The following is a 12,500-nucleotide window of genomic DNA, read 5'->3' as shown; positions in this document are numbered from 1 at the left end:
CGCGGACCCTGGGGGACAGTCTCTCTCGGTCTCGCGGACCCTGGGGGAGTGGGTGCACTGACCGTGTGCGTGTGGCCCAGTTCCAGGCCTGAGGGATGGAGACAGAGTTACACTCTGGCCTGCAGGACTCCGTGCCGACCAGGCCACACGTTAAACTGGTCCAGGATGTGGCGTTCCCAGACTGGGTCGCAGACAACTGGAGCCTCCTGGAGTCTTTCCAAGCGAAGGCCGGGGATCTACTCATCGCAACCTACCCCAAAGCAGGTGAGCGGCGGCGGGAGAGGGCGAGGGCCGCTGGATGGATTTGGGGTTGGGGGGTTGTGTTGGGGAGACGGAGAGGGCGTGCGTCTGGGTGCGTGCCTCTCTGATGTTTAAATTCTGTCATCGGCGAACCCCCACTCCCGCCACAACTCGTGAACCGGCTGATACCGGATCCTGTTGGGAGCGGATATAAATCGCCAACTTCGTGTGACTGTGCACCTCGTGTACACCAACGTTCCCTGCAGTGTGGGACCAACATTTAACAAGTAAAGCCTTCAGCCTGAGCTTATCGCCTCGGTTTTCTTCGCACCACCTTCCTCTCGGTCGGTGCCTTAGCCATCGGCTTGTTGTCGAGTGCACAGGAAGATCCAACACAGCGTTAAAGTATGGGCATGGTTCCAGGCGAATGCGGTGGTGCTCCCTCCATCTCTCTCACACGCTCTTTCCCCTCTCTCTCCCTGTCTCACTCTCACCCTCTCTCCTTCACCGCACCTCCCTCCCTCTTTCCCCTCTCTCTCCCTGTCTCGCTCTCACCCTCTCTCCTTCACCGCACCTCCCTTCCTCCCTCTCTCGCACACCGTCTTTCCCCTCTCTCTCCCTGTCTCACTCTCACCCTCTCTCCTTCACCGCACCTGCCTCCCTCCCTCTCTCTCACACCCTCTTTCCCCTCCCTCTCTCTCCCTCTTTCCCCTCTCTCTCTCACACCCTCTTTCCCCCCTCTCTCCCTGTCTCACTCACCCTTTCTTGTTCACCGTACCTCCCTCCCTCTTCCCTACTCCCTCCTCCCTCCCTCTCTCTCTCCCTCCCTCCCTCTCCCACACCCCCTCCCTCTCTCTCCCTCCGTCCCTCCCTCTGCAGGGACCACTTGGACACAGGAAATTGTCGATCTCATTAACCACGATGGTGATGAGGAGATGTGTAAACGGGCTCCCGTCCACGATCGCATCCCCTTCCTGGAATTTTTCCCTGGTCTGTTCGACCTCCCAAGCGGTGAGTCTCTGCCATTTTCCACACCCGACCTCCCTCTGTACCCCGGGGAGAGTCAGTTCCCCCCCCCCCCCGTACCCCGGGGAGAGTCAGTTCGCCCCCCCCCCCCGCCCCCCGTACCCCAGGGAGAGACAGTGTCCCCCCCCCGTAACCCAGGGAGAGCCAGTGTCCCCCCCCCGCCATACCCCGGGGAGAGTCAGTGTCCCCCCCGTAACCCAGGGAGAGCCAGTGTCCCCCCCCCATACCCCAGGGAGAGCCAGTGTACCCCCCGTACCCTGTGGAGAGTCAGTGCGCCCACCTGTACCCCGGGGAGAGTGGGACGGGGGAGGATTACGGGTCTGGTCGCCTGGCCCATTGTAACCCTATCTGAGTTCACTGCAGGGCTCGAGCAGATCCAGAAGATGGACTCACCTCGGATGATCAAAACCCACCTGCCTTTCCAACTCATTCCCAAATCCTTCTGGGAGCAGGATTGTAAGGTACGGGACTGAAGGGGGAGACACTGAGGGACGCAGGGAGAGTGCGGGAGACTGGGAGATGGATAGATATTTGGGGGGAGACACTGAGGGACACGGGGAGAGTGCGGGAGACTGGGAGATGGATAGATATTTGGGGGGGAGACACTGAGGGACGCAGGGAGAGTGCGGGAGGCTAGGAGATGGTTAGATATTTGGGGGGAGACACTGAGGGACACGGGGAGAGTGCGGGAGACTGGGAGATGGATAGATATTTGGGGGGGGAGACACTGAGGGACATGGGGAGAGTGTGGGAGACTGGGAGATGGATAGATATTTGGGGGGAGACACTGAGGGACACGGGGAGAGTGCGGGAGACTGGGAGATGGGTAGATATTTGGGGGGGAGACACTGAGGGACACGGGGAGAGTGCAGGAGACTGGGAGATGGATAGATATTTGGGGAGAGAGACACTGAGGACACGGGGAGAGTGCAGGAGACTGGGAGATGGATAGATATTTGGGGAGAGAGACACTGAGGACACGGGGAGAGTGCAGGAGACTGGGAGATGGATAGATATTTGGGGAGAGAGACACTGAGGACACGGGGAGAGTGCAGGAGACTGGGAGATGGATAGATATTTGGGGGGAGAGACACTGAGGACACGGGGAGAGTGCGGGAGACTGGGAGATGGATAGATATTTGTGTGGGGTGGGGGGGGGGGGGGCGAAGCAGACTCTGAGGGGACTGATAAATACATCTTTCTCCCTGTTTCCAGGCAATTGTAGTCGCTCGAAATGCCAAGGATAACGTGGTCTCCTACTTCCATTTCCATCGGATGAATCAAGTGATGCCTCACCCTGGGACCTGGCAGGAATTCCTCCAAAAATTCATGGACGGGCAACGTGAGAGACATCGTCATCTACACTGTCCCCCCTGCCATCAACCACACTCTGGGCAGGGACCCCGCACAGGCTTAGATACAGCGTAAAGCTCCCTCTGCACTGTCCCCCATCAAACACACTCTGGGCGGGGACCCCGCATGGGCTTATATACAGCGTAAAGCTCCCTCGACACCGTCCCCCATCAAACACACTCTGGGCAGCAACAGCACGGGTTTAGTTACAGCGTAAAGCTCCCTCTGCACTGTGTTTGACCCTGTGGCCGTAGGTTTGACAGGGGAGCTGGATTGGGATCTGACTGTGCGATTTCGGTGTGTTCTAGTTTCCTGGGGCTCGTGGTACGACCATGCGAAGGGCTGGTGGGCAGCGAAGGAGAACCATCCAATCCTGTTCCTCTTTTATGAAGACATGAAGGAGGTAAAGATGGAGAGAGTGTGCGGAAGAACGAGTGTCGCAGGGTGTGAGAAAGAGAATGGGGGGGGCAATCCCCCTGGGCGAGGCGGAGGGTGAGGGAGAGATGAGATTGAAGGTGAGGGAGGGTGAGCTCGAGGGGGATGGAGGGTGAACTCTAAGGGGAGGGAGGGTGAGATCGAGGGGGAGGGAGTGGGAGAGGCAAAGTGAGAGGGAGGTAGATATCTCAGGGTCGGGTTGTTCTCTCCCTGAGCCTGGATGGTCCCTCTGACTGACCCCTGACAGACCCTCTCCCTGACCTTGGACGGACCATCTCCCTCACCCCGAAGCCTGGGCGGACCCTCTCCCTGATCCCTGACTCTGGATGGACCCTCACCCTGGCCCCTGACGTACCCTCTCTCTGACCCCTGGCCTTGGACAGGCCCTATTCCCTGACCCCGGAAGACACTCTCCCTGAGGCTTCTCCCTGGATGGACCCTCTCCCTGCCCTTGACCTTGGACAGACCCTCTCTCTGACCCTTGATCCTGGATGGACCCTCTCTCTGAACCCTGAGCCTGGGCGGACCCTCTCTCTGACCCCTAACTGCGGACGCATCCTCTACCTGGTCCCTGAGCCTGGGCGGACCCTCTCTCTGACCCCTAACCGTGGGCGCATCCTCTACCTGATCCCTGACCCTGGATGGACCCTCCACCTGATCCCTGAGCCTGGATGGACCCTCTCTCTGATCCCCGATCCTGGACAGTCTCTCTCTGATCCCTGAGCCCGGGCGGACCCTCTCTCTGACCCCTAACCACGTACAGACCCTCTCCCTGACCCCGGGGGCTCTAACCCATCTCTCCTTTGCTTCTCCCCACCTAGAACCCCAGGCGGGAGATCCAGAAGGTGGCCCAGTTCATGGGGAAGGTTCTGGAAGACGACATCCTGGAGAAGATTGTCCATCTCTCCACCTTCCAGGTGATGAAGGACAACCCAATGACCAATTACACCACGTTGCCGAGCAACATCATGAACCAATCCATCTCCAGGTTCATGAGGAAAGGTGTGTTCTCACTCCAGGGGGAAGGGTGGGGGTCAGAGGTCAGAGGGCTGTTGTGGGGCGGGGGTTGGGGCTCATGGAAATCGATCTGTCGGCCACTTGACGTTCAATGGTGTCCCCATCACTGAATCCCCCTCCCCCCACCCCCCCAACCATCAACATCCTGGGGGTCCCATTGAGCAGAACCTGACCCGGGACGCCCAGCCCCAGATCAAGTGGCTACAGGAGCAGGTCAGAGGCTGGGAATCCTGCAGCGAGTAACTCCCGTCCTGACTCACTCCCCGCAAAGTCTGTCCCACCGTCCACCAGACAGGAGCAGGGAGGGAAGGTTCCCCACTTGGCCTGGACAGGGGGCAGTTCCGACAGCACTCGAGCAGCTTGACACCCTCCAGGGACAGAGCAGTGCCCCCCCCAGCTCGAGCGAGACACTGACCTCGCACGCCCCCCCACCCCCCCAAAACACAGCAATGAGGGGGCGTACTGTCTGCAGCGACTCACCGAGGCGCTCTCTGCGGGATAACAAGGGGGACGTGAGCCTGAAGAAGGACAAGTGGGTGGAGGGGGACAGTCTTCTCGTATCACTTCCCCCTCAACGATATCTCCATCTCTCCCTCCCTCCCTCCCCCTGTCTCCCACTATCTCTCCCTCCCTCCTCCTGTCTCCCACTATCTCTCCCTCCCTCCTCCTGTCTCCCACTATCTCTCCCTCCCCCTGTCTCGCACTATCTCTCCATCTCCCTGTCTCCCACAATCTCTCCCTCCCCCGCCGTTCCCCTGTCGCCCACTACCGCTCTCTCTCCCTCCCTCCCCCTGTCTCCCACTACCTCTCTCTCACCCCCTCCCTCCCAGGTGAGGTTGGAGACTGGAAGAACCACTTCACAGTGGCTGAGAACGAACATTTTGATGAACATTACGAGAGAGAGATGGCTCTGTGCTCGATAGCGTTTCGCCAGGTCCTGTAATCAGGGCGATAGAGCTCGAACTATCTCTGAATAAAATTCCTAAGAAGACTGAAACGGGAGCTTGATTATTTCATGTCAGCCAGGGCGCTAAGGCAATGCAGCAGCCTGACAAAGGGGTCTTCGCTGTTGCTGGAACAGGGCAGTGTGAGGGGGGGTGCGGTGTTGAGGTGGAACTGGACAAATATCTCCCTGAGAGAGAGAGAGAGAGGTGGGGGTACTGAGAGACACCAGTCAGTGTACAGATATCTCCCTGAGAGAGAGAGAGAGAGGGGACTGAGAGACACCAGTCAGTGTACAGATATCTCCCTGAGAGAGAGAGGGGGGGGGACTGAGAGACACCAGTCAGTGTACAGATATCTCCCTGAGAGAGAGAGAGGGGGGCTGAGAGACACCAGTCAGTGTACAGATATCTCCCTGAGAGAGAGAGAGAGAGGGGGGACTGAGAGACACCAGTCAGTGTACAGATATCTCCCTGAGAGAGAGAGAGAGGGGGGGGACAGAGAGACACCAGTCAGTGTACAGATATCTCCCTGAGAGAGAGAGAGGGGGGGGACTGAGAGACACCAGTCAGTGTACAGATATCTCACTGAGAGAGAGAGAGGGGGGACTGAGAGACACCAGTCAGTGTACAGATATCTCCCTGAGAGAGAGGGGGGGCACTGAGAGACACCAGTCAGTGTACAGATATCTCCCTGAGAGAGAGAGAGGGGGGACTGAGAGACACCAGTCAGTGTACAGATATCTCCCTGAGAGAGAGACAGAGGGGACTGAGAGACACCAGTCAGTGTACAGATATCTCCCTGAGAGAGAGAGAGGGGACTGAGAGACACCAGTCAGTGTACAGATATCTCCCTGAGAGAGAGACAGAGGGGACTGAGAGACACCAGTCAGTGTACAGATATCTCCCTGAGAGAGAGAGAGAGGGACTGAGAGACACCAGTCAGTGTACAGATATCTCCCTGAGAGAGAGAGAGGGACTGAGAGACACCAGTCAGTGTACAGATATCTCCCTGAGAGAGAGAGGGGGGACTGAGAGACACCAGTCAGTGTACAGATATCTCCCTGAGAGAGAGAGAGGGACTGAGAGACACCAGTCAGTGTACAGATATCTCACTGAGAGAGAGAGAGAGAGGGGGGGACTGAGAGACACCAGTCAGTGTACAGATATCTCCCTGAGAGAGAGAGGGGGGACTGAGAGACACCAGTCAGTGTACAGATATCTCCCTGAGAGAGGGGGGGGGGGAACTGTGAGATACCAGTCAGTGTACAGATATCTCCCTGAGAGAGAGAGAGAGGGGGGGGACTGAGAGACACCAGTCCGTGTACAGATATCTCCCTGAGAGAGAGAGGGGGGGGACTGAGAGACACCAGTCAGTGTACAGGTATCTCCCTGAGAGAGAGAGAGGGGGGACTGAGAGACACCAGTCAGTGTACAGATATCTCCCTGAGAGAGAGGGGGGACTGAGAGATGCCAGTCAGTGTACAGATATCTCCCTGAGAGAGAGAGAGAGGGGACTGAGAGACACCAGTCAGTGTACAGATATCTCCCTGAGAGAGAGAGAGAGAGGGGGGACTGAGAGACACCAGTCAGTGTACAGATATCTCCCTGAGAGAGAGAGAGGGGACTGAGAGACACCAGTCAGTGTACAGATATCTCCCTGAGAGAGAGAGGGGGGACTGAGAGACACCAGTCAGTGTACAGATATCTCCCTGAGAGAGAGAGAGAGAGGGGGGACTGAGAGACACCAGTCAGTGTACAGATATCTCCCTGAGAGAGAGAGAGGCGGGGGACTGTCGGAGGGTCAGTGCTGAGGGAGCCGACGCTGTCGGAGGCTCAGCGCTGACGGAGTGGGCACTGTCGGAGGGTCAGCGCTGAGGGAGCGGGTACTGTCGGAGTGTCAGCGCTGAGGGAGCGGGCACTGTCGGAGGGTCAGCGCTGAGGGAGCGGGCGCTGTCGGAGGGTCAGTGCTGAGGGAGCAGGTGCTGTCGGAGTGTCAGTGCTGAGGGAGCGGGCGCTGTCGGAGGGTCAGTGCTGAGGGAGTGGGCACTGTCGGACGGTCAGTGCTGAGGGAGCGGGCGCTGTCGGAGGGTCAGTGCTGAGGGAGCAGGTGCCGTCGGAGGGCCAGTGCTGAGGGAGCGGGCTCTGTCAGAGGGTCAGCGCCGAAGGAGGGGGCGCTGTCAGAGGGTCAGCGCTGAGGGAGCGGGCGCTGTCGGGGGTGTCAGTGATGGACTGGGACACTGTCGGGAGGGTCAGTGATGGACTGGGACACTGTCGGGGGGACAGTGATGGAATGGGACACTGTCGGGGGGGTCAGTGATGGACTGGGACACTGTCGGGGGGTCAGTGATGGACTGGGACACTGTCGGGGGGGACAGTGACGGACTGGGACACTGTCGGGGGGACAGTGATGGACTGGGACACTGTCGGGGGGTCAGTGATGAACTGGGACACTGTCGGGGGGTCAGTGATGGACTGGGACACTGTCGGGGGGACAGTGATGGACTGGGACACTGTCGGGGTGTCAGTGATGGACTGGGACACTGTCGGCGGGTCAGTGATGGACTGGGACACTGTCGGGAGGGTCAGTTATGGACTGGGACACTGTCGGGGGGACAGTGATGGACTCGGACACTGTCGGGGGGACAGTGATGGACTCGGACACTGTCGGGGGGTCACTGATGGACTGGGACACTGTCAGGGGTGTCAGTGATGGACTGGGACACTGTCGGGGGGTCAGTGATGGACTGGGACACTGTCGGGGGGTCAGTGTTAGACTGGGACACTGTCGGGGGGACAGTGATGGACTGGGACACTGTCGGGGGGTCAGTGATGGACTGGGACACTGTCGGGGGGTCAGTGATGGACTGGGACACTGTCGGGGGGACAGTGATGGACTGGGACACTGTCGGGGGGGACAGTGATGGACTGGGACACTGTCGGGGGGGTCAGTGATGGACTGGGACACTGTCGGGGGGTCAGTGATGGACTGGGACACTGTCGGGAGGGTCAGTGATGGACTGGGACACTGTCGGGGGGACAGTGATGGACTGGGACACTGTCGGGGGGTCAGTGACGGACTGGGACACTGTCGGGGGGTCAGTGATGGACTGGGACACTGTCGGGGGGTCAGTGACGGACTGGGACACTGTCGAGGTGTCAGTGATGGACTGGGACACTGTCGGGGGGACAGTGATGGACTCGGACACTGTCGGGGGGGTCAGTGATGGACTGGGACACTGTCGGGGGGACAGTGATGGACTGGGACACTGTCGGGGGGTCAGTGATGGACTGGGACACTGTCGGGAGGGTCAGTGATGGACTGGGACACAGTCGGGGGGTCAGTGACGGACTGGGACACTGTCGGGGGGTCAGTGATGGTCTGGGACACTGTCGGGGGGTCAGTGACGAACTGGGACACTGTCGGGGGGGTCAGTGATGGACTGGGACACTGTCGGGGGGTCAGTGATGGACTGGGACACTGTCGGGGGTGTCAGTGATGGACTGGGACACTGTCGGGGGGACAGTGACGGACTGGGACACTGTCGGGAGGGACAGTGACGGACTGGGACACTGTCGGGGGGGTCAGTGATGGACTGGGACACTGTCGGGGTGTCAGTGATGGACTGGGACACTGTCGGGGGGACAGTGATGGACTGGGACACTGTCGGGAGGGTCAGTGATGGACTGGGACACTGTCGGGGGTGTCACTGATGGACTGGGACACTGTCGGGAGGGTCAGTGATGGACTGGGACACTGTCGGGGGGTCAGTGATGGACTGGGACACTGTCGGGGGGACAGTGATGGTCTGGGACACTGTCGGGGGGACAGTGATGGTCTGGGACACTGTCGGGGGGGTCAGTGATGGACTGGGACACTGTCGGGGTGTCAGTGATGGACTGGGACACTGTCGGGGGGACAGTGACGGACTGGGACACTGTCGGGGGGACAGTGATGGACTGGGACACTGTCGGGGGGACAGTGACGGACTGGGACACTGTCGGGGGGACAGTGATGGACTGGGACACTGTCGGGGGGTCAGTGACGGACTGGGACACTGTCGGGGGGACAGTGGTGGACTGGGACACTGTCGGGGGGGTCAGTGATGGACTGGGACACTGTCGGGGGGTCAGTGATGGACTGGGACACTGTCGGGGGGTCAGTGACGGACTGGGACACTGTCGGGGGGGTCAGTGATGGACTGGGACACTGTCGGGGGGTCAGTGATGGACTGGGGCACTGTCGGGGGGACAGTGATGGACTGGGACACTGTCGGGGGGGACAGTGACGATCTGGGACACTGTTGGGGGGTCAGTGATGGACTGGGACACTGTCGGGGGGGTCAGTGATGGACTGGGACACTGTCGGGGGGGACAGTGATGGACTGGGACACTGTCGGGGGGTCAGTGATGGACTGGGACACTGTCGGGGGGGTCAGTGATGGACTGGGACACTGTCGGGGGGGACAGTGATGGACTGGGACACTGTCGGGGGGTCAGTGACGGACTGGGACACTGTCGGGGGGGACAGTGATGGACTGGGACACTGTCGGGGGGTCAGTGACGGACTGGGACACTGTCGGGGTGTCAGTGATGGACTGGGACACTGTCGGGGGGACAGTGATGGACTGGGACACTGTCGGGGGGTCAGTGACGGACTGGGACACTGTCGGGGGGGTCAGTGATGGTCTGGGACACTGTCGGGGGGGTCAGTGATGGTCTGGGACACTGTCGGGGGGTCAGTGACGGACTGGGACACTGTCGGGGGGACAGTGATGGACTGGGACACTGTCGGGGGGTCAGTGATGGACTGGGGCACTGTCGGGAGGTCAGTGATGGACTGGGGCACTGTCGGGGGGACCGTGATGGACTGGGACACTGTCGGGGGGACAGTGATGGACTGGGACACTGTCGGGGGGGTCAGTGATGGTCTGGGACACTGTCGGGGGGGTCAGTGACAGACTGGGACACTGTCGGGGTGTCAGTGATGGTCTGCGACACTGTCGGGGGGTGTCAGTGAGGGACTGGGACACTGTCGGGGGGTCAGTGATGGACTGGGACACTGTCGGGGGTGTCACTGATGGACTGGGACACTGTCAGGAGGTCAGTGATGGACTGGGACACTGTCGGGGGGTCAGTGATGGACTGGGACACTGTCGGGGGGGTCAGTGATGGACTGGGACACTGTCGGGGGGACAGTGATGGACTGGGACACTGTCGGGGGGACAGTGATGGACTGGGACACTGTCGGGGGGGACAGTGATGGACTGGGACACTGTCGGCGGGTCAGTGATGGACTGGGGCACTGTCGGGGGGGTCAGTGATGGACTGGGACACTGTCGGGGGGGTCAGTGATGGACTGGGACACTGTCGGCGGGTCAGTGATGGTCTGGGACACTGTCGGGGGGTCAGTGATGGACTGGGACACTGTCGGCGGGACAGTGATGGACTGGGACACTGTCGGGGGGTCAGTGATGGACTGGGACACTGTCGGGGGGGTCAGTGATGGACTGGGACACTGTCGGGGGGTCAGTGATTGACTGGGACACTGTCGGGGGGTCAGTGATGGACTGGGACACTGTCGGGGGGTGGTGGGGTGTGGAAAAGGTGAACCGTCTCATGTTGAGTGAGACATCATGAGCGGGAGGGAAGGGCCGTGATGCTTCAGGGAATCGCACTGAGCCGTAAGGTCCAGAGTGCGGACACCGTCCCATGATCCCCTGGGACATGGTCAATCTGTCAGGTCACATGACTCACTGACCCTCAGCAAATCGGTCACCGTCCACTGGGCACTCTGTTCAGGTCCAATAAATGCCCATTCACCTCTCACCATCGGATCCTGGCCTCTGTCGTTCTCTCTGGCTTACAGTGTAGAGGGAGCTTTACCCTGTATCTAACGCCGTGCTGTCCCTGTCCCTGGGAGGGTTTGATGGAGGCAGGCGGGATGACAGTGTAGAGGAAGCTTTACTTCTGCAGATATCCAACAGACTCTCTCTCTCTTTCTCTCTGTCCCTGTCTCTCTCTCTCTGTCCCTGTCTCTCTCTGTCTCTCTGTCCCTGTCTCTCTCTCTCTGTCCCTGTCTCTCTCTCTCTGTCCCTGTCTCTCTGTCCCTGTCTCTCTCTCTCTGTCCCTGTCTCTCTCCCTCTCTCTGTCCCTGTCTCTCTCTCTCTGTCCCTGTCTCTCCCTCTCTGTCTGTCCCTGTCTCTCTGTCTGTCCCTGTCTCTCTCTCTGTCCCTGTCTCTCTCTCTCTCTCTGTCCCCGTCTCTCTCTCTGTCCCTGTCTCTCTCCCTCTCTCTCTCTCTGTCCCTGTCTTTCTGTCTCTCTCTCTCTCCCTCTGTCTCTCTCTCTCTCTGTCACTCTCTCTCCCTCTGTCTCTCTCTCTCTGTCCCTGTCTCACTCTCTCTGTCCCTGTCTCTCTCTCTCTCTCTGTCCCTGTCTCTCTCTCTCTCTGTCGCCCGTCTCTCTCTCTGTCCCTGTCTCTCTCCCTCTCTCTCTCTCTCTGTCTCTGTCTCTCTCTCTTCCTCTGTCTCTCTCTCTCTCTGTCACTCTCTCTCCCTCTGTCTCTCTCTCTCTGTCCCTGTCTCTCCCTCTCTCTGTCCCTGTCTCTCTCTCTGTCCCTATCTCTCTCTCCCTCTGTCTCTCTCTCTCTGTCCCTGTCTCTCTCTCTCTCTCTCTCTCTGTCCCTGTCTCTCTCCCTCTCTCTGTCCCTGTCTCTCTCTCTCTGTCCCTGTCTCTCCCTCTCTCTCTGTCCCTGTCTCTCTGTCTGTCCCTGTCTCTCTCTCTGTCCCTGTCTCTCTCTCTCTCTCTGTCCCCGTCTCTCTCTCTGTCCCTGTCTCTCTCCCTCTCTCTCTCTCTGTCCCTTTCTTTCTGTCTCTCTCTCTCTCCCTCTGTCTCTCTCTCTCTCTGTCACTCTCTCTCCCTCTGTCTCTCTCTCTCTGTCCCTGTCTCACTCTCTCTGTCCCTGTCTCTCTCTCTCTCTCTGTCCCTGTCTCTCTCTCTCTCTGTCGCCCGTCTCTCTCTCTGTCCCTGTCTCTCTCCCTCTCTCTCTCTCTCTGTCTCTGTCTCTCTCTCTTCCTCTGTCTCTCTCTCTCTCTGTCACTCTCTCTCCCTCTGTCTCTCTCTCTCTGTCCCTGTCTCTCCCTCTCTCTGTCCCTGTCTCTCTCTCTGTCCCTATCTCTCTCTCCCTCTGTCTCTCTCTCTCTGTCCCTGTCTCTCTCTCTCTCTCTCTCTCTGTCCCTGTCTCTCTCTCCCTCTGTCTCTCTCTCTGTCCCTGTCTCTCTCTCTCTGTCTCTGTCTCTCTCTGTCCCTGTCTCTCTGTCTCTCTCTCTGTCCCTGTCTCTCTCTCTTCCTCTGTCTCTCTCTCTCTCTTCCTCTGTCTCTCTCTCTCTCTTCCTCTGTCTCTCTCTCTCTCTGTCACTCTCTCTCCCTCTGTCTCTCTCTCTCTGTCCCTGTCTCTCCCTCTCTCTGTCCCTGTCTCTCTCTGTCCCT

At 59.4% G+C, this 12,500-nt stretch overlaps 1 protein-coding gene across 1 annotated transcript; it reads left to right on the top strand.

The window, feature by feature from the left end:
* The first annotated feature begins 59 nt into the window (after window positions 1-59).
* LOC132207503 (sulfotransferase 1B1-like) lies at window positions 60-5,068 on the top strand. The gene is made up of 7 exons (XM_059643276.1): window positions 60-264; window positions 1,120-1,251; window positions 1,630-1,727; window positions 2,482-2,608; window positions 2,928-3,022; window positions 3,876-4,056; window positions 4,902-5,068. The coding sequence occupies exons 1-7, from the start codon at window positions 96-98 to the stop codon at window positions 5,012-5,014; spliced, it is 915 nt and encodes a 304-aa protein (XP_059499259.1). The 5' UTR covers window positions 60-95; the 3' UTR covers window positions 5,015-5,068.
* The last annotated feature ends 7,432 nt before the right edge of the window (window positions 5,069-12,500 follow it).

The sequence above is a fragment of the Stegostoma tigrinum genome, chromosome 50 (assembly GCF_030684315.1).
Source record: "Stegostoma tigrinum isolate sSteTig4 chromosome 50, sSteTig4.hap1, whole genome shotgun sequence".
Lineage (NCBI taxonomy): Eukaryota > Metazoa > Chordata > Chondrichthyes > Orectolobiformes > Stegostomatidae > Stegostoma > Stegostoma tigrinum.
Note: the sequence above shows the minus strand (reverse complement) of the source record. Positions and strands in the feature narration are given on the sequence as shown.